Source organism: Hibiscus syriacus, unplaced genomic scaffold (assembly GCF_006381635.1).
Source record: "Hibiscus syriacus cultivar Baekdansim isolate YM2019G1 unplaced genomic scaffold, ASM638163v2 tig00110816_pilon, whole genome shotgun sequence".
Taxonomy (NCBI): domain Eukaryota; kingdom Viridiplantae; phylum Streptophyta; class Magnoliopsida; order Malvales; family Malvaceae; genus Hibiscus; species Hibiscus syriacus.
The window spans coordinates 488,777-511,058 of record NW_024062873.1 but is presented as its reverse complement, the minus strand read 5'-3'; the positions used below and the strand labels follow the sequence as shown (position 1 = coordinate 511,058).

Here is a 22,282-nt window from a genome sequence, read left to right as displayed (position 1 = left end):
CATATGGTGCCAAGCAAAAGGAAATCCAAATCCAAATCTCATATGATGCCAAGCAAAAGGAAATCAAAATCTACAACTTGAGTTTGAACATTGATATGATATGTTCAGTTGTTATCATGTTGGGATTTTCTCGTTTTTGATTGCTTGGATAGTTGTTCTCTTGCTTCTTCAAGTGTTCTTAAGGTTATCCTTTGAGTGAGTTTTAAGATATTAATTTAGTAATTATAGGCGTCTAATGATTATTTCTTACGTTACGATATATATTATTATTAAATTAAAAATTCTAAATATTATTTTATAAAATATAAAAACAATCAAATAATTTTTGTGCAAATGAAATTATTAAATTAATATTGTAGGTGGAAAACATGAAACACTGTTAAAAAAATTGAAACATAAATTACATAAGTTTTAAAAAAAGTATCGATCCTTTTTATAAAAAGTATGGACACTTTCAATATAATAGGTAAACATATGATGTGATAGGTAGCCCTTATATAATGTAATAGGTATCGTTTATATAATGTAATAGGTAGTGGTTATATTGTAAAGTGTCTATCCTTTTTATAAAAGTGTCCATACTTTTTTCACTGTGGAAAACATTAATTTAAGGTTATCTTTTGAGTGAGTTTTAAGATATTAATTTAGTAATTATAGGCGTCTAATGATTTATTTTTTACGTTACGATATATATTATTAAATTAAAAATTCTAAATATTTTTATAAAATATCAAAACAATCAAATAATTTTTTGTGCAAATGAAATTATTAAATTAATATTGTAGGTAGAAAACATGAAACACTGTTAAAGTATCGATCCTTTTTATAAAAAGTATGGACACTTTAAATATAATATAATGTAATAGGTAAATTTGCAATGCTATCGGTATAAATATACCGGTTTACTTATAAAATAGGTAAATATAAGCGCTACCTATTACATTATATAAGTGCTACCTAGTATGTTATTGTACTTTATAATATTTTCGGTTAAATAATATAACATAACCGGTCTAAATTTTAACCGGTCACTTGTTTAACCGGTCACGCCGTATATTAGCCGTTTTTTAGGCGTCGCACCGCATAACCACCCACATGTTCTATCAATTATCATACGCCAACTTACAAATATTTTAACCCATAAGCTCATGATGCAAAGGAGGATCCCAACTTACAATATTTTAAACGTTGTTATCAATGCAGGCACATGGAATCTATCAATTACGTAAATCAATTCATATCTATAAATATTCTGTTCAAGCTTTGACTTTTTTTTTCAAGCCATGGTCATATGCAACATTAATTTCTGAATTTAAAATTTAATTTTATTAATTTATATAAATATATTACATACTATAAATCTAAATTTTAGATTATAATATCTATAATCATTATATGTGATCGTGTCCCCACCATAGGGACACGACATGACACATAACACGCTGTATTTAGCTGATATGTACACCACTAATTCATATTTTGATACATGATTTGGTCGATCAACTTTTTATTGCATAATCTGCCTTCTACGATTTTGATTGGTTGGGGGCTCACCTTGCGCAATATAGAATTCAGTTAATTCATATAAAAAAAAGGCTAAAGTACACAAATGATCATCGGATAATAAGATATTACTTTGTTTAGTCTATCGACTATTAAAAGTTACAAAATGGTCATCCGATTATAGGGTGTTACTTTGTTGAGTCCCTCTACTATTAAAAGTTACAAAATCATCACCCGACTATTCATTATGTTCCAAACTCGTCCTTTTTGTTAAAAAATTAACAATCGTCTCAGCTAGACGTTAACATACTAACTGAGATATGATAGTCGTTTGAGATTATGAGATAATATTTTATCATATATCAGTCAGCAAGTTAACGTCCAGCTCAGACTGCAGTCAAATTTTTAACGGAAAAGGGAGGAGTTTGGAGCATATGAATATTCAAGTGACCATTTTCTAACTTTAATAGTCGAGATACTCAACAAAACAACATCGTACAGTCAAGGGACAATTTTATAACATATAATAGTCGAAAGACTAAATAAAACAGTGTTATATAATCAGGGGACCATTTGTATATTTTACCCTAAAAATAGATAGATGGGTGGTTGAGGGTCGTGTTCATTTGAAAATTTCAAATTATAATATTTTTAATTCTTTTATATAAAACTTTATAAATTTTTCATCTCTTAAAATTTTATAAGTTTACCTCCCAACGTAAATTCGGGGTCTGAACTTACAAGTAAACGGTACTAAATTTTATCCATAAGATTTTGTTTAATTAAATTAATGGCCTTTGTTGACATTATTGTTGTTGGATTGGAAAAATAACGCGGATGAAGAGAATAGTAGGTAAGATGGTGATGTGTATATATAACATATGATATGAGAAAAGATCCCTCGAGGAATCAACCACTGAGAATGTGACGCACAAAAATGAAAGACATACCAATTAAACAAATAGTATTGGTTTGGTTCAAGAGAAAGCTTTGGCCTTTATTGTATCTTTTAAAGGAACCTTATCATCACCCTTTGATTCTTATCGTATGATTTTAATTAATCCGAAATAGATATGTTTTTAATATAATCTATTTTGATATATAGTTAATATTTAGATTCTACGTATTATTTAACGGACATAGTATCTTATATTTTATAGTTATTGTTAATTAAATAATGTTATAAAAAAGACGTTAGTATTTACTAGCACAATAATAATACTAAATAAATGAGAAATGACATAATAAAATCATTGTGTCGTGTAATTACTTTCTCGTAACTAATATTATCTTGAAATCAATTTAGATTATTCAATTTTTTAATAAATTAAAATGTATTTTTTTTATAAATTTGGCCGATTGGACTGAACAAGGTTAAGTGACGGTGATCATTAAAGACGGCATCATAAAATCTATGAAATGCACATAGTGTATCTACTATCTACCGACTTACGGCCTACCCAACACTAAAAAGTTTCATCCAACTTTAACTAAATATAGGTCCCATGCCTTGCTTGTGCTCGATATTACCTTTTTGTGGTCAAATTTTATTACCCAAAAATATGTTACTCCATCAATTATACCCTCACAGTTAACTTGAACTTTCTTAATATTATTCTGACAATAAATAGTGTTTTATTAAGAAAATAAATTATTTACAATTTATCTAATTATTATATTTGCATGCATAAAGTAAAAATGTGAAAGTGACATTTGGGTATTGATGTGATTTCGCACTGTTGACGCAGGCATTTTCGTCAATTCGAGAACTTTCTAGAATCGCAACGTTACCTACTACACTCGGGATTTTACCAAAAGAAACTTTGATATTGTATTTGAGCTTGCCTGATTTCGACAGCTGTCGAGGATTGGTAAAAGTACAAAAGCGTAAACCCGAAGCAGATTGGTTGGTCTGAGCAATGGAGTATTTATGTTGTACTTATATTGCGGCAGTTACATGAAAATATTTAATAGAAAGTCACTTCCCGACAAATAATAAGCTTGGATTTTACACATTTATTTTAAATTTAAATAGTTGAAAATTATTATTTTAGAAGTTCGGTAATTTATTTTACATATTGTAGTTGAAAAAAATATTTTTCTCACGTTGCTGAAAAATTATCTTCTCATATAAGATTATTATTACAATACATTATGAAAGACGACTAGATTATTTGACGACTTCTTAAAGATGTCAAAATTACACATCATCTTTGGAAAGATACTGTTCAAACTGTAATCTTGTTGCTTGCATATATGCATGCATATTGAGAGAAGACATCGAATCTTTCGTACATCTTCGTAAAAGACGTCAAATGATCCATATGATTTCTTTACAACATTATAGAGACTGTCTTATTTGAAAAAAATAAAACAATGTAATTATTATATAAGAAACTTTTTCCACAATATTATTTGAGTATTTTTTGCCATAAAACCTCTATACAAATTTAATAATCCTTCTATTTTATTGAATAAAAAAATTACTTAGATTGGATGTAGTCAAAAATCAGTTTTTAAACCAAAATAAAAAATAATTAAAAACAAATAAAATATGATCAAATATTAAAATTGATCAAAATCGAATAAAAATCTTTAATTTTCAAATAAAAATTGGAAATAGAAAAGCTAGGCCAGAAGAAAGGTAGGAGAGGAGACTGTTAGTGTACAACTCAGCTGTTCAAAAGCAACAACAATTACAGGCCAGCTAAGACGCCGAATCCTCAGAGTTCGTTACTTTTTGTTTTTGACCGTTAATCGTCATGATTAGGTTCAATTGATGGCCGGATTTAATTTAAGTAAGTTTAGTTTCTGTAATTGAGTACACGTGATTATGCCATTTTCCTTACACTTTCTTTTCTCTGACCGAAACAAGAAAGCTCTTCACAGTATCCAAGGGTAACGGGGAGGGAAAAAAAAAGACAAAAATGGAAGGTTCCTTATAAACGCGCCAACGAAAAAAGCGCGTTTTCGCCGGCAAGCAAGGCGTTTGGTTGAAACACCTAACCAGTAAAGAACAACCACTTTTCCTTTTAATTAATCTTTTAAATTACATTTTTATTTCATTTATTTGTTGTAATATTTAGAGGGAAAAGCATTAACATTTGAGTATAAAATGTATAAATTATCCACTTGCGGTTCTTTTCTGTTTTTCTAAGCCTTTCCTTTTCCTCTCTCCCTCTCTCTCCATTTCTCATTTATTGTTTCTGTTACCTTCGCCGGAAAACCGCCTCCCTCCTCCGCCAACAGCTATTTCTCCGACTAAGGAAGTCTTGTTCGCTGGGTCGTGACTCAGATTTGGATCTCCGAGTTTGACCAGGTCCGGTTGAGTGCGCGGCTCGTTGTGAGAATGTGGCGAGTTCGGTTGACGTTTGACGCTCTGGTTTGATAGCAAATGCTGAAGATCGTGACCTAGTTTCTGCTTTTTGCTCATTTTGCGTTTTTTTCCCATTGGATCGTTCGTTTTGGTGAATCGCGGCAAAACGGTGGCGCGCAAAGAATCATTGCGGCCTGAGATGGTACGCTAATTCTTCTGTTGAGTTCTTTCTATTTTTTATTTTTATGAAAATTGTCCCGGTTCTTTTTATTTTGTTTGTCTTTGTTGACAATGTTTTAATTTTGAAACCGTTTCTTAACTTTTCCTTACTTTTCTGGTTTCATACATTTTTTTCTCATCTTTTAAAAATGCAGAAATTACAATTTGAAATATAGAAAAGTTATTCCTCTTCAAAAAAAAGTTTCATGCAATAACCACCACAAATCATGCATTTTGGATCGGACAGATTTTCCTTAGCTTTTTTCTTATTTTTTTTATCTGTTATATCAGAATTAATTTCCGTGGAGAAGCAGAATGATAAATGCTTTGTTTTCCTAATAATAAGAGAATTCACATGTGTATTTGTTGAATTTCCCCCGTTCCCTCCCTACGTTATGTAAAATTGTAGGTAAAATTTGATAAAATTCTTTTGAGTGTTTTTTTTCCATTAATACTGTTGTTACCTAAAAAAGTCGATCCAGTAATACAGTGTATTATTGTTTAAATTTTCTAGTTTTTAATTGGCTTTACGAATTCCTCAAATTTTGACTTTATTTTTGTGGCATATGTTAAGTACGATGATTTCAACTGGTCATTAACCTTTGAAGCACGATTTTAATGGGAGAAATTGGTTGTAGAATTTAATCTATTATCGGGTCTTTGAATAGATTCAGCCAAGCTTCAACCTTCTTATGCCTTAGAAATTATCTTGGTTCAGATTGGCGTGGGCCTTTTGCTTTCACGTTCTCAGTTTTGGGTACAAATGGTTATGCATGTTACTAAATTTATTGTTTCTATTATCATTTCTGAATGAATTTGGTTCCAATTTTCGGTTATCATAGCTGTAGGTGCTCTTTCATTAAAATTTATTGAGCTGTTGTTGTATACGCGTGGACTGGATTGCGCTTTTGCACCTTAATTTTGTTCCCAGACTTATCGCTCTGAAATCCAAAGATCTTTGTTTGTGTGACCACAATAGTTCCCCACTTATTTTTAGCAAGAGAATGGCGCAAACTAAATACTGGAAGCGTGGGACAATTTTTTTTAAAAGCTCTTCTGTAATCTATGCTTTCCATTAGTCAAGCTGATCGTAGTTAGACTTCTGCAGAGTCTGAACTAATATCACTAATTGAATACTTTGTAAATTAATGGTTTTTGTTGTGTGCATGTAGTGTATTATAAATATTATAGCTGCACGGACGTGCGTGTAGGTCACTTGGATATCAATTAGGTGCCGACACAATTGAAAAGTGTAATATAACATTTTATATGATAAACATAAAGGCTAATTTTGTAGGCTAATTTTGTATTGTTACTATGTGTTTCTCAAGTATGCTTCTATAAAAGTGGTTTTTCTAAACGTGTTTATCTGCTTATTTTTATAGGTGGAATGAAGGGTGCGTTGTCCAAGGAGGTTAAAAATGGGTTAGAATTATTGAAGCATAAAAGGCTTCAACGGATAAAATCAGAATCTGTCTCTGGAGCTTCTGATGTCATAAGTATGATGGCTAGAAGTGGAGGAGATGCTTTGAGAGTTTCAGCATCATGTGGAGTGAGGTTACAAGGGATTGCAGAGTCATTTTCTAGGTCAAATGGTGTTTCATGTGAGAAGGATGTCTTTTCTAAGCACAAGGTTGATAAGTTTGACGTTTGTGATCTAGAATGGACTGAAAAAATTCCAGAATGTCCTGTGTACTGCCCTACAAAGGAAGAGTTTGAAGATCCTTTGGTTTATTTGCAGAAGATAGCTCCCGAAGCTTCGAGATATGGTAACACCTTTATTCTCTATCTTTAACTATTTGAATATCCTCCCTCTTTCTACCCCTAGGTGAAGGTATATGAAACATTCTATATGATGATATTACAAAATCCAAGTAAAGAAGGGATATAAATGTTTGGATTTTGAAAGAAATTTTCTAAAGATTGTCTCTTTACATTTTTATTAATAAATAATGGAACATTACGAGTATATGCTCCTTAGGTATTTGCAAGATTGTTTCCCCTGTGGTTGCTACTGTTCCAGCTGGAGTTGTATTGATGAGGGAGAAAGTAGGCTTCAAGTTCACAACTAGAGTACAGCCGTTTCGTCTTGCCGAGTGGGATACTGATGACAGAATCACCTTTTTCATGAGTGGAATGTGAGCTCACTCTCTTGAAACAGATGTTATTTTTGTGCCTGCAGTTTTTTTTCTTTCTGGTTTTGAATGTTAGCGTGACTTTTCAGAAATTATACATTTCGTGATTTCGAGAGAATGGCGAACAAGGTGTTTACTCGTAGATATTATAGTGCTGGTTGTCTTTCCGCAACATACTTGGAAAAAGAATTTTGGCATGAAATTGCTTATGGGAAGACAGAAAGTGTTGAATATGCTTGTGATGTTGAGGGTAGTGCCTTTTCTTCTTCTCCCAGTGATCCACTTGGAAGTAGCAAATGGAATTTAGAGGTGTTGATTTCAGTACTATCATATCTTCACTTTTGTTTTTTAATGCTTCTTGTAGGGCTTTGTTTTACTTAATTTTACCAAAGACAGAAAAGAAAAGAAAACTACAATAGATATTATTTTGCATAGGTGATTGATCTCATTCTTGAGTCATTTTATTGTATATTCATGTATTTTATTCTAGATTCTGCTCTCTTTGATCCTCTCTTATCACACTGCTTCATAAAGTGTAACAAGTTTATATGTTCATATGTGTTGGATTGAAATCAAATCCCCAATGGCAGTTGGTAGCATAAGTTACGCTTGTGTGTAAACAAAGAATCACAAACTCTTTTCCTGCCAAAAAAAAATTGTCTAAAAGATTTTTCCTGTTAATAAAACTGTATTGGACTGGCCATAGTAAACTAAAGTATAGATTTGGTCTTAAATTTTAACCTTATGAGATGCTATGGAATAAGATTGATACTATGGCTTCATATGCGCATATTATGGAGATAGGTAAAGCAGCCTTAGCAACCATTATGTTAGTTTGATAAATCTTTCCATCAGTATCTATTTGGTGATATCTTAGATGTTTCCTGTTGCAAAAATGATTCTGTGAGGGTCCAACAGAGTTGATACCTCTCTATTTCTTGGTTGCCAAGGTCTGCTTCAAGTGGGGAAGTTGTTTGTATTGTTTATCAGTATTATTAAGATAAAGTAATGTTGTATAGTTCCCAGAATTCTCCGTCTCTGTTCTAGCTTCTGGTTCTTTTGTTTTTTATATACTTTTGTTTGATTTCAGCTATTCTCACGGCTACAAAAGTCCACCTTGCGCCTTCTTGAAACAGCAATCCCGGTATCGAAATGATCCTAATATAAATTTGGCACTATATACCTACAAATAATTGATATGCTCACATTTATTTGATTGAACCGTCTTTTTTTCAGGGAGTAACTGATCCTATGCTTTACATAGGAATGCTATTTAGTATGTTTGCCTGGCATGTGGAAGATCACTATTTGTATAGGTAAATGTTATCAAACATTAATTTCCTTTTCAGTTATTTTCTTTGCTAGTATTCTATATATAATCCTTTTCTTATTAATTTTGTGGCAGCATTAACTATCATCACTGTGGGGCTTCAAAAACTTGGTACAGCGTGCCTGGTCACGCTGCTTTAAATTTTGAGAAGGTTGTCAAAGATCATGTGTACACTAACGATATCCTATCTGTGGATGGCGAAGATGGAGCTTTTGATGCGCTTTTGGGGAAAACAACGTTATTTCCTCCAAGTATTTTGCTGAAACATGATGTCCCTGTCTACAAGGCTGTGCAGAAGCCTGGAGAGTTCGTAATTACTTTTCCAAGCGCATATCATGCTGGATTCAGTCATGGTAAGTCATATTTACTTAATTTCTTCTTATTTGCTTGTTCGGAGTTAATGAACATGTTTCTAACTATAATTGTTTAGGTTTCAACTGTGGCGAGGCTGTGAATTTTGCTATCGGTGATTGGTTTCCTTTGGGGGCTGTAGCTAGCTTGCGCTATGCACATCTCAGCAGGGTTCCTCTCCTTCCGCATGAGGAACTTCTCTGCAAAGAAGCTATGCTTCTGTATACAGGTTTAGAACTGGAAGATTTGGATTATTCACCGGCAGACTTGGCCTCTCATCATTGCATCAAGCTTTCATTCGTAAAGCTGATGCGTTTCCTGCACCGGGCGCGTTGGTCTGTCATGAAATCAAGGGCATGCGCCAGTATATCCCCAAATTATTATAGAACAATCGTCTGCACTTTATGCAAACGTGATTGTTATGTTGCTTTCATTAACTGCAGCTGTTACGCTCATCCTGTTTGCCTGCGACATGGTAGTATATCCCGGATCCTGCTTTGTTTTGGTAGTTTCCCTTTGATTATGATTGTCTTATTATGAGCCTGTTTTCCTTCTGCAGGTATCAAGTCACTAGACTTCCCCTGTGGGAGCTATTATGGTCTTTTCTTGAGGGTTGATGTTGGAGAGATGGAAGCTGCTGCCAAGAAGTTTGAGCAAGATGATGCCATATCAAAAGAAATTGAGCAACAACCTGAAAATGGTGATGACTTGTATTTTTATCCACTGTCAACTAAGTTACAGACTGATGTAGAGGATTTATACTTCCCATACTGTGAGATTAATGTTGCATTGAGTCCTGAGATTGCTTCAATAAATACAACGGGTGAACCTCTAGGAAATATATCTTCTATGAACCAGGACTCCGGAAAAATTCAAACTGAGCTGACTGATGCTTTCTCTTCTTTTGCCACATCAACTCCTTTTACCATTTTGGAGCAAGTTGGATCCTCACCAAAAAATGTAAGATCCAGCTCTCTTCCTGCTGAATCTCTTAGTCTGACACATGAATTATATGTTGGTCTCTGCTCCTGCTCCTGCTCCTGCACTAAGTGACAATTGCTATATGTTCAAAGCAGGTACAGAGGGTAGCTAACCAAGTAAGCGCGATTGGTAAAAGATTCCCAGAAGAAGTCTCAGAAAATAGACAAGAATCATCTGCTTCTTGTCTGTCATGTGAAGATCATCCAAGTATCCTTCTGGATAATGTTCATAAACCAGTTAATAGGTCTATAATGGACGGAGACAGCGATAGTTCTGATTCACCGATATTTAGGGTTAAACGGCCTTCCTTTTTGAAGGTTGAGAAGAGATTTGTGAATGACACCATGTCATCAAAGAACTCAGAACAACAGGTATAATTTTAGCTTTCCATAGTTATATTTATGTCTGTTATAAAGTTACTAAACTTATCAGGGATGCCTTTATTTTCATTTTGAAAACTATCTGATTATTATTTGATTAAAAAGCTGAGATTAATTTGATGCAATTTCTTCATGCAATTACTACAAGTTATTTGACTATGTAAAGAACCTTATTTTAGCTTTGACTTATCATTGGGCCCGTGGACAATCTAGGTGAGATTTTAAGATGTTAGGGAAGTCAATGTGTAATTCCATCCCTTACATAGAAGCGCTGTTCACTAACATTTTAAAGTCTAAGCTTTTTCTCCCCTACTAAAAGGTGCACAAACTGATTCGTGCCACTGATAATCTGCTTAATTTCTGACAAACTACCAACTGCATGACAATAGTTTCAGGCATGAGAGAGTTGGATTTATATTGGGTTTTGACAATAATTATCTTTACTTATCTTTTTTGTTTTAGAGATAAAGTGAAAGAGTAACTGAGCAAGATTTCAAATCATGTTGTTGCTGTGCTTAAATTTCCCCTTTTTGTTGAATGGAAGACTGTATTCTTTACTTTTCCATTGGCCAGTTATCATTCTGTTGGGTGGTAGTTGTTCGTCGGTTGGCCCCTAGTATCGATTTACTTTTCAATAAGCATCTCATCAGTTACGTGCTTTCTAGTGAAGTTTTTGATGGATCGCTAGAGGATAATAAACAAGTTTTTGACTTGGCATTAAATTAGTTACAATTAAAACCGTTGGTTATGTTTCCACATTTTTATATTGATTGTCTTCAATTTGGATAATGTCCCATCGTTTTGTATCTTGTCCTGACACCATTTATCCATATGGCAGGGGTTCAAACGGTTAAAGAAACTCCAACATGAAGGAAGATGTGAGCAGCCAGTGCCATCTGAATCCGAATGTTGTAGACATGACCAACCAAATCGCAATATTAATCGCAGTTCTTATTGTAAAGAAGCTCCAAATATTGATGTGAAGGACAGGTTTGGAAGAGTTGCCCTTCCCATTCCCATTTCCATCAAGTATAAGAAGCTGGAGGGTGAGGCGGAAATGAGCAGGCAGCAAGAGCACCACCGAAATGATGGGTTGCGGCAGGAGTTAGGAAAAAGCAAGAGGGAACCTCCTTCAGAGATTGGTCCAAAGAGCCTTAAAGTGAGAGGGCCAGTTTATCTAGATTCATATAGCAGACTGGTTTGAAGTTGTAGGTGTGCAGAAACTGATGGTTTGTGACCCTGGACTCGGATTGAGCTACATTCCCTCTAAATGGAGTTCTAACAACAACATTGAAATTCCAAATGATGAATTCAGCTCAGGAAGCAGCAGTGCAAGATTAACCAAAGCTTAGGATATTAATATTTTTATTCTTTGTGCAGGCCTCCAAAACTGGGGCAAATTGCACGTCGTAGTAGCGATTCTTGCGGTTCTAACTCACGCCTGAGGTGTTTTCTGTCTATGGCAGGAGAACCAACCTTACCAAAATGTAGAATTTGGGTTGGTGTAATTTACTTTCTTGTAAATTTATTCATTTTAGACGTATGCTGCTTCCCCTGCCAGCCTCTTTATTCTTTTCATGTAGCGAATGTTGTATACTGTTTAAATAAAATGCAGAGTAATGATTCCGCTGACCTTTTTCTTTCCGGCAAGACGATGAAAAGAACTCTTTCTACCCAACCCAAAGGCAAAGAGTCTCATCGTTATTTACCGCTGTAACACAATTTCATTTCCAAAACCCCATTGTCTGAGAGTCAACAACGACGGAACATTACAAGAAATCACCTTTACAGTTTCTCTCTTTTGTTTGTTTCTTGTGTCATAGATGACACTGGACAGCAACCTTTAACAACAATGGGCCCTGCTGGCTACAATTGATATGAATACTTGGAAAAACTAATAATAATCAAAACAGGTTATTGGTTTTTCAAAATCAACCAACATTGTAAAACCACACTGCTTTAAATTTTTTCATGGCTATTTTGTTGATCGTATTTTTTCCTCTTATATATATATATATATATAATTAAGAAGTTAAAAAATTATAGGAAACAAGTTCAAAAATTATTGTTACTCTAATACAAGTTGACTCAAGCTGTTGAAAGATAGTCAATGATTTATCCAATAAAAGTATTCATTTTTTAAATATTTTTTTAGAAGTAGACAGAGACCCTTGAGGTTTGATGAAAATTCCATCGATTATTATTATCCTCATATATATTTTTCCACATTTATTTAGTTTCAAATAAAAAAAATTAACTATATTGAAATTATATTAAAAGTTAAATAAAATCTAATTAAATTGAGGCGGCTACAACCCCTTTTTTTCCTTGACTGATCTGCCAATTAATTCCGGAGTGATCGGATTTGAGGTGGCTTAAGGTTCGTGGGGCCAATGCCCACACTAATCATTCCCCACCTTAATTTCAAGAGAATAAAAGTTGTGGAGTGCAAGGTGAAACCAAGGAAAATTCGTGTGGGATGAGAATGAAAAAGAAAAGACAAGGAACAAAATCAAAATAAATAAGTTGTCAAAATCTACAAATTTCACATCGGATTTGTACACTTTTGCTCCAAGTCGTTGGAAAAGATTCAAAATGTTTCCACTTTTGCTTTAAAATATTATGTTGATTTGCAAATATGATCCTACATGTTGCTACCTTCTAACTCATTTAGAAAAGGGGTGATTAAGTGGGTTTGATTGAAGGGATAATCATCTTTTTTAAAGTGTGGTAAGTTCCTTAAGAATATTGGTGTTTCTCGTGATGGAAAAATAATCCACCATCATTTCTTCTTTGTGCTCCTTCAAAAGTCGCTTTCATTGTAAGGATAGGGCATATTAATTATTCAACTCTTCCACTAATTATACTTTCAAACGTATAATATCCCATACCTTTTTAAAATATATATATACATATTTCTATGAAGAATTTGGATTCAAACCCCCCGTGTAATCCATTCCCCCTTAATTGTATTTGACAATGCACTCATAGAAGCCATTAAATTTTCCTATGCATATGATCATGTGTCAAGATTTCAAATATGGGACCTTAATTAAATTGGAACAATCATGTCCCTGTTGGTCCAAGTTCTTTTGTCTCTGTTAGTAATGCTTAAGAGAATAAAGACAATTACTCCCACATTGAGAAGAGAAGTGTTTCTAGATGGGTTTATGCTTTATAAGACACCGTTCTTTACCTTATTGAGTGTAAAGTGACATAGACCTTACACGCGTTGCTATTGCTATTCATCCAACTTGTTGTTTTGTGTTATGTTTGTGTTAACACGCACTGCATGCGCGCGTATTATTTACTTAGCAATGATTGAAAGACAAATGACGTAATTAACTTGGTTGGGGCTTCGATCAATTTCAATGGCTAATTCAGCCTTCTAAGGGCAAATGACCTCTTAGGCGCAGTCTTGGAAATGAACCTGAACAAGTGTGTTGCAAAATCATGGGTTTATCGTATGCATAAAGGTCCACTTATACGTATACATGAAATGTGAACTCCAAAGAGATCAAATAAGCATACCGAGCATCAAAGGTGAACCCGACAGTGGGCTATTAAAATGTTTAAATTTTTTATATATTTTTAAAACTTTTTATATTTTTTATTAATAATTTATTTTCGTCCTCTAAAATTTTATAAGTTCGTCTCTTAATATAAAATTTAACTTAACGGGAAAAAATCAAGAAGAGGTATTAATGTAAGATTCCTTGGGCTTGATCTCAATGTCCTTGGAAAACTAAGATAAGGATTAGTAAACAATACAAAAATGGAATTTCCCTGACCAAGATAGATGCTTCCAGATTTTTTTTAAATAAAAATTACTCCTCAAAACACGTATGTATGTCCTTTTTTAAAACCCTATTTCTCATTCCCAAGGAATAGGTTTGACATTCACCCCCATTACTTTAATCCCCTCCTTAATGATTTCTCTGTAATGATTTCATCTGCTACCAAAAGGAAAAAAACAAAAAAACTCAGTCTTCCATTTCTGTTCTCGGTGTCGGTAGCTGTAACATACATGTAAAATATGTGTGTTTAGAACATTGTTTCCAATGCTGTCGGGAACCCTAGCTAGGGTTAGATTTACATGGAAGAAAATTCAAGTTAACCACGAATCTGCTTGATCCGGTTGCACTGCCAGTATTATTTCTCGGGTTCCAATGGATAAGAATTTTAATACGCAAATGTCTTTTTCAATGGAAACCCAGTCTATGGTATCTTGTTGATCTCAAGGTCGGATTTGTTGACATCTTAATGAGAATGGATGGCCTGGGACAAGGAGCTAGATGCCTCAATAAAGACGACAATCCAATTCCTCACATTATTTATGTAATAATTTCAAATATATTAGTATAAAATTTCCCTGATTAACAAATATTTTGTTTGGGAATCTAAAAAAAAAGATTAAAATTGTGATAATGAATGTAGTGTTGTAAACCCCAAAGACAAGTTCGATAGATTCGAGCTTTGTGGTGGGAGTTGATAACAACATAATGGCAAGAGAAATATATACTCAAATTGTTGAATCAGTTAAAAGGACTATCAATCAGATTGTAAAAGATATTATGTAGCAATCGAAGCTAATACCTTACGACAAAACAATAAATTTCTTAATCACCGAGATTGTTTAGTTCGTGCATGACATTAAAATTTTGAATTAATAACTCGGAGACAATGACCTTATTTGCCTAAAAGTCTTTGCATATATTATAAAGATTTTCATAATAAAGTGAAAAGTTAACTTCAGCTTTATCTAAATTTCGAAAGCAGCTAAACCTAATTAATGGCATTCACGTTTCTAAAACATTTCACTTTATTTTATTTTCATTTAATCATCATTAAACATAAATATATGTATTAATAAATTTAATCACATTCTTATAATATTTATATAAATTAATAAATTGGGATGGCAAAGTAAGTAATATTCAATAATTCACAGGGCATTTGGGGGCATCAGACATTCAAATTTCAAAGCACATCAAATCTGACATATCACATATACAAAATAATGCACATGCGTTAATTAAATAAACTTTGTTATAGTTTAGGGCCTTTTAAATATATTTTTTATTTATTTGCGGCTGTAAACGGGTCGGGTAATATATTTATTACTGAAATTCAACTTTTTACATTATTAATCTAAGATTTACAGTTTCATTAATGAAAATAAGTGCAACTCTAGGGGCATCCATCAAAAAGTTAGGCACCATCAATGGTGTCAATGGAATACCAATGCTGCAATGTTTAGACAATTTAAGCAATTTGAAGAATCTTAGTTAGATACGGATATAGTTCGGGTCGGATTTTAGCTTACCTAAACCCATTTTGATTATTTATCTTATCACTTTTCACTCGATTCAATTTGAATTTGGAAAGGTTTTACTCGATCCAAAACCTCACCCAATTTTTGGATAAAAATATGTACCTAACCCGACCTAACACGATGTATGTAAATAGTAAAATAAGGATCTAATTGAAATAATATAAAGAGATTAGTAATATTACAATTATTCCTAAATATATAAATGATAACTATATTATTATTTTAGGTCGAGTTACAATAAAAACAACAAAACCCTATTCTCATATGCAATGGGATAAAGGGGAGGTAGGGTAGTAGGTTGCCCCCAACGTCAGGTTGAGAGTAGCTTCCGTAGAAGACCTCCGACAGTCAGAAAATTAAAAAATCAAGATAAAACAATGCATGTATAAATAAATAAATACATGGTTGAAAAGTCTTCATATGCATAAGTGATTTTCATATTTAAATTGAACCAGACTCGTTCTTACTCTTAAAAAACTAAATTTCATCCAACTTAAACCCGAATTTAAAAGAAAATCAATCATATATATCGAGTCAAAATCTGTTGGGTCCGAATCCCATATCCATCCTAATCTTAATAAGCATCACAAAATTAGAAAATATTAAACATTTGAATATGTTTGATCTCATGCGCTCTTACACAATGTACCAACAATAATATCAATTAAATTAAACTCAATCCATACAGTTCCAGTCTTTCAAAAGAACTAAACATGTAATTCACTTGTTTAATTAAATTGATTAAAAGCTTGAGAGAATCTGGGAAGCAATTAATCTATCATGGCTCCGTCCTAACTAATTCGGAATGATATGAGTCGCACAAAAGTCACTCGACTTTCATTTAGACAAAAAAGTATTGATTCAAATTTTATTATATTTAAAATTAGAAGTCAAAATATTCATTATAATTCAACAAAAATTGAGATTAATGTATTACTGAAAATTTCATTTAAAAAATCTAATATTTTTAATTTAATCTATCATGGTCATTGTTAATATTTAAAATTTCATTCCGGAACGATAAACCTTTGAAAATATCAAATGCAAGTTATATTCTTACAACAATTCATTGACATAATATCTAACCTCCAAAATAACTTGAAAGAAACAATTAATAATTTTACCATTAAACAACTATTAGGTTTATATTGAGAATAAAAAAATGTCAATTATAAGAGATTAATTCTCTCTTATCTCGTATCATCACGTGACACATAAGATAAAAGATACATAGATGGTTTCTCTCTTTAAAAAAAGAAACATCATTCCTCTTTCTCCCTCTCGACATGGACAAATCTACATGGTGCTTGGGAGGGATAGTTGCCTCTTCGAAATTTTTTAGTATAATAACATTTTAGGTCTTTTTTAGTTTAAATAGTAGTTAGATAAGGTCTTTGTCCTTCCCAGATGTTAGATTTAAATTCTTAATAATTGTTTTTTTTTATATAAAACTATTTTTCACCCCTTAACATTTGATCCGAGCTCCATCCCTGCCTCTCGATAATCTCCTCTCGACATCAATGAGGGTGTAAAAGAGGAACTCAAGGTTAATCACCATCCGCTCTCTTTTCAAATTTTGCCCACCTTAACGTTTGATCCTAGCTCCATCCCTGTCTCTTAATAACCTCCTTTTTAACATCAATAAGGGTGTAAAAGAGGAACTCAAGGTTAATTAACGTACATTCTTTATTCAAATTAAAATAGATAAATTATAAACAATCATGCTACTTCTTTCATTTTTATCACCGATGTCAAATTTTAAACTTTACTAAAATATGAGGATTGGTGGATAAGTCAACAGCGCACGTCGCATACCGCAACGTACTGAAATGTATCACAAGCAAATTTATCTTTATTATGTAAATATTAAAAAGTATAAGGATTTATTTAAAATTAATCATTTATTAACATTTAATTATAATTTTAAAAGAATTATAATTATATTATTTTTATTAAAAACAATACTTAATTTAAGTAATTTAATTGTCTAGAATTACAATTGTTAAGTTATATAAGTTAGAACAAGTCATCATCATTAGTCACCGTCGGCGATCACCTTAACTCTCTGGAAAACCAACTGCTACAACATCCAGCGCTTTCGTTTGTGGTCGCTCTGTTTGCAACAATCAACCGTTTTGAAGGAGAATCTCTACCTTTTGCGTTAGCCATCGTATGTTTGTTTTTCCTTTAATTTTTTTACGCACGGTGACCTTCAAAGAATCATCTCCGGACGTAATTCATCCTAGTTAGACCAACCACGACTGCTAGTTCTCGTTCATCCTCAATTGCCACCGCGTGTAAGTCCATCGCACTCAATTCTCTGGTCATCTTTTCCATTAGTTTTCTTTAATGGTAAAATTACATTCCACCCCCCTTATTTGTATTTTATTTAGAATTATTGGTATGGCTGGGATAGGTGACGGTCAGGGATGAATCTTCAAAGGTCACCGTGCGTAAAAAAAAAGAAAAAAAAAATGGACGATGCAAATGACAAAGCTTCTCCTTCGGGAGCGTCGAATGTTGGGCGACGACGAACTGGGCGACGACAAACAGAAACGCTGGATGTTGTAGCAGTTGATTTTCTGACGAGTTAAGGTGGTCGTCGACGATGACTGATGTTGATAACTGATTCTACTTATATAATTTAAAAATCATAATTCTAAACAAATTAAATTACTTAAATTAATTATTATTTTTAATAAAAAAATATAATTTAATTGTAATTTTTATTAAAAATAATAATTGATTTAAGTAATTTAATTTGTTTAGAATTAAGATTTTAAGTTATATAAGTTAAAATTATAATTAATTTTAATAAATGATTAATTTTAAATAAATTCTTATACTTTTTAATATTTACATAATAAGGATAAATTTTCTTGTGATACGTTCAATTTAGTGGTATATTGTGGTATACGATATACAATGTAGAATTTTTCGAGGATTGGTATATATCTTCATAAAAATAATTAATTTTTTATTAAAAGAGAAGGAAGGAAAAAGAAAGAAAGGAAAAAGAGTAGTAGTAAAAAGGAATCAATCAAGGTTGTTTATTTCTTTGTCATCCTAAAAAAACTTTTAATTTTGAAAAATATCACATACAACACTTTTAATATACGATTAAAAACATTATCAATTTTGTTATTATTTAAATAAAAAATTAATAAAAAATTATTAAAAATATTATTATTTCTATCGTTTTTATTATTGCTGGATATTTTATAAAAATTATTAAAAATCATTCATGTTTTAGGTATAAATTATAATATTTTAGATAATTTTTTATCAATTTTATTATTTAAATAATAATAAAATTAATAACACAAAAGCAGTGTCTTCCCTTTAACATCACATCCACAAAAGCAAAGCAAGGAAGGATAGAGAGAAAAAAAACTAGGAGTAGGCCTACCTTTCTTTTCTTTACTTTTGTTTATTATTTTTCCTGCAATGTATGTATAGTATCAAGTGTCGTTTTCAACACCTTCTATCTCTCTTTCTCCCCCTCCCCCTCAAAACCCTTTGATCAAACACCAAATCTGAAGAAAAAGAAAACCCCAGAATTTTTCACCTGCAAAAACTGTGTCTAACCCTTTTTTTACCTCTTCTTCTTCATATATACACATAAAACCTGATCCTTTATCTGATATATAGACTTACTGCGAAGAGTAGGAGGAGGGAGGGGAGTAAATATGGAGCTATTCCCAGATTTATCCTTGCAAATCAGCTCACCGAACAGCAAACCGACATCGACATGTCGGACGACAACGGAGGAAGATTTGGATTTGGGTTTTTGGAAGAGATCCCTCGACTCGAGGAACTCCATAGCTTCAATGGCGAAACCTGATAACTTTTTCGACCTATCTTTGTCCAATACGAGAATTTCAGAGTCCAACTCCAACCACCTTCAGCTTCTCCAAAACTGTAGCGCCAGTTGCAATGGTAATCTTTTCCATGCTTATCATCAAAACCAATTCCAAACTTATCCTCACAAGCATCTGCAACATCCGCTACTGTATCAGCAGCAGCAGCAGCAGCAGCAAGGGCTGGAACAAGAGCTTGGTTTCTTGAGACCCATAAGAGGAATTCCCGTCTACCAAAACCCTCCTTCTCATTTTCCATTTGCTCAACAACCTTTGGAATCATGTTTGGTTAGTAATAACATTAACACTAGTAGCACCAGCTTCACCCCCTTCCAGTCTCAAGGGTTGATGAGATCGAGATTCATGTCGAGGTTTCCGGCCAAACGAAGCATAAGAGCTCCTAGGATGCGGTGGACTAGTACACTCCACGCTCGCTTTGTTCATGCTGTCGAGTTATTAGGTGGTCACGAAAGTATGTTCCCTTCATCTCTCGTTTAATCTTCTTCTTTTTCTTCCCTCTACTGTTCACTTTTCAGCCCCTTTTTTCCTTTTGTTTTCACCATTGCTTCATTTGATTTTATTCTGTATTCTTTGTGGGGCTGTCTTAGGAGCTACACCCAAGTCAGTTCTTGAGCTAATGGATGTCAAAGATCTTACCTTAGCACATGTTAAATCCCATCTTCAGGTAAATAATTATGCTAACCCTTTTTCTTCATATAATTTCTGGCTTTTTCTACTTGCAGGCTTTCATCTGTTCATAATCTTCAAATCTTCACTTTTAAGTTATCTTCAACCTTGGGTTTCTCCTTTTCTTACTACAAGCGCAGTTCCATTCCCATTTCTTTTCTCTAAATACTGAGCTGAGAGAAAAAAAGAGAGAGAAAGAGAAAAGGAGATATAAACAAATTCAAGTACAACAGCACAATCATTTTACAATGATAAAATTTCTTCTAGCCTCTATAATCTACATATCTTCTTAAGCACAGTTAAACCCTCATTTTCGACATTTCTCGTCTTCAAAGTTTATGTAAAATTAAACTTCATAAAAAAAAAAAAACTTAAGCCTTTGGGGAAAACTATATTTATGTATGTATGTATGTATATCCCTTTCTTTTTAACAGTTAGTACTTGCATGCACTGTGTTGCACACAAAGAACAGTTATTATTGGTCTACTTCCTGGTTTTTAACTTTATTTATTCTTTTTATATATAAGCTACAAAAAAGGGATATAAATTATGCTAAATTGATTTTGTTTGATTATCATACTCTTCTTCAGCCTACTCTAATGCATTCATCTTGTTTACTCCTTAACAAGCTAATTATCTTGCAGATGTATCGAACTGTGAAGACCACAGACAGAGCAGCTGCAACTTCTGGTAAGTATGCAATGTTTCTTCATCATGTTGATTCTGCAAACACATTTCCCCTCGAACTACATTTATGTAATTGCACTTTGCCAGTTTCTTCCATCTTCAAGAAGTATACAATTTCTATTTTCGACACTGCTTGATTAATTCAACTTTTTTTTTGGCCTGATTCGATGACCAAAACCATTGACACTTCGGCTTTTCATTTCCTGACACACTTCCAAAGCTGTTCTAATAGCCAGAAATTTTCAGCAGCCTTTTTGGAGCCCATTGTTCCCACTGGTCTCGAGAATAGTGCTTAAACCTATCTTTTCGATTCTCATTAAACTTAAACTTGGGGGTTTCAAATAAAGATAAATTCTTTTAATTTAAACAGGACAATCAGATGCATTTGAGAATGGATCGTCTGGGGATACTTCCGAAGATTTGATGATTGACATTCAAAACCCAAGGAGAACGGATATATCAGTTCAGCAAGGAAGATCATCATCATCATCGAGTGCTCATCAAGAGAAGGAATACCATGGTCTGTGGAGCAATTCATCAAGGTTAGTATTGATATGTGTATTTCCCTTCCTTTATATTGTATAAGCATTCCACTGTTTGGGTAGTCAGAAAATTTTCTGTTCCCCCCCCTGAAAATTTTAGTCCGAGTTCAGTTTATCATGTTGTTTCCCTTTGTTTGGTCGTTTTGCAATTGCATTAATATTCTTCAACAGAGTTGATTCTTGTTTTGTGTTGTTTTGGTTTGACAAATCTTAGAAACTTGTCAGTCCCTTTGTTTGACAAGAACAGACAAACAGTTTATTTTCCTTTCCTTGGACCTTTTGTTTCTAGTTCATGAATATTAATAATGTTTGTAATAAAAATCAAAACTAAAAAGAACCTACTAATATTCTCCCTCTCTCCCCACTATCACATGCATGCAAATTCAAACAGGTTACATTACATGCAAACTTTTCTTTTTCAGTTGTCTACACGATTCAATCGTTTCGATGATTCGTTCGAATCGTGTGAAGCAACAATACTATTACTATTAACATAAACAAGACAGTAAAAGATAGCCTCAGTTTGCTTTTATTTTATCTCAGTGTATTGGTCTTTAAAAGTTTTCTTTTTTGTTTTCCCTCTGCAGGGAAGCTTGGTTGCATGGGAAACATAAGGATTCTGCTGGAAACGTACCATCTCTCCAGGTACTAATTCCAAACCCTTTCTTCTTTCTTTTTATATATATAGCTATGAACCAAATAACTTTCTTTTTGCTCTCCTTTCTTCATTCAGCCATGCACAAGTTCAACTGCTTGATGAAAGGTGGTAATAAGCTAGGCAGTAGTAATATTCATTGCTTTGCTTTATGTTTTTAGTTGCAGAAGGATATGGATCCAAAGTGCTTAAGCCATGAGAGACTATCAGATGGAAGCTCATCAAGCCTATCAGGGACAAGCCCCAAGAAGCCTAATTTGGAATTCACCTTGGGGGTACTGCCACATTGATATAAAAAAAA

At 33.1% G+C, this 22,282-nt stretch overlaps 2 protein-coding genes across 3 annotated transcripts; both read left to right on the top strand.

Annotated features, from left to right (window-relative positions):
- Window positions 1-4,626: 4,626 nt before the first annotated feature.
- On the top strand, window positions 4,627-11,797 carry LOC120141951 (lysine-specific demethylase JMJ706-like). The gene is made up of 12 exons (XM_039156711.1): window positions 4,627-5,021; window positions 6,424-6,807; window positions 7,020-7,176; window positions 7,263-7,482; window positions 8,264-8,317; window positions 8,410-8,489; window positions 8,579-8,856; window positions 8,934-9,329; window positions 9,414-9,814; window positions 9,931-10,206; window positions 11,054-11,391; window positions 11,425-11,797. Exons 2-12 carry the CDS (start codon window positions 6,429-6,431, stop codon window positions 11,450-11,452), a joined length of 2,607 nt encoding a protein of 868 aa, XP_039012642.1. The 5' UTR covers window positions 4,627-5,021; window positions 6,424-6,428; the 3' UTR covers window positions 11,453-11,797.
- Window positions 11,798-19,034: 7,237 nt separating this feature from the next.
- LOC120141968 (probable transcription factor KAN2) lies at window positions 19,035-22,282 on the top strand. Of its 2 annotated transcripts, none has more exons than XM_039156739.1 (6): window positions 19,035-19,882; window positions 20,019-20,095; window positions 20,742-20,787; window positions 21,155-21,326; window positions 21,914-21,971; window positions 22,149-22,282. In XM_039156739.1, exons 1-6 carry the CDS (start codon window positions 19,240-19,242, stop codon window positions 22,269-22,271), a joined length of 1,119 nt encoding a protein of 372 aa, XP_039012670.1. In that variant the 5' UTR covers window positions 19,035-19,239; the 3' UTR covers window positions 22,272-22,282. The 2 variants fall into 2 exon arrangements, with proteins under 2 accessions (XP_039012670.1, XP_039012667.1); XM_039156736.1 differs by having other exon boundaries at window positions 22,143-22,282.

What these genes read in the sequence shown, in the direction of transcription:
- LOC120141951 (XM_039156711.1), top strand. Translation starts at nt 6,429, where the DNA reads ATGAAGGGTGCGTTGTCCAAGGAGGTTAAAAATGGGTTAGAATTATTG. An exon ending in TCATGCTGGATTCAGTCATG is followed by an intron (nt 8,857 to 8,933) that starts GTAAGTCATATT and finishes ATAATTGTTTAG; the next exon opens with GTTTCAACTGTGGCGAGGCT. An exon ending in CAAAGAACTCAGAACAACAG is followed by an intron (nt 10,207 to 11,053) that starts GTATAATTTTAG and finishes TCCATATGGCAG; the next exon opens with GGGTTCAAACGGTTAAAGAA.
- LOC120141968 (XM_039156736.1), top strand. Translation starts at nt 19,240, where the DNA reads ATGGAGCTATTCCCAGATTTATCCTTGCAAATCAGCTCACCGAACAGC. An exon ending in ATGTTAAATCCCATCTTCAG is followed by an intron (nt 20,096 to 20,741) that starts GTAAATAATTAT and finishes ATTATCTTGCAG; the next exon opens with ATGTATCGAACTGTGAAGAC. An exon ending in CAGAGCAGCTGCAACTTCTG is followed by an intron (nt 20,788 to 21,154) that starts GTAAGTATGCAA and finishes TAATTTAAACAG; the next exon opens with GACAATCAGATGCATTTGAG.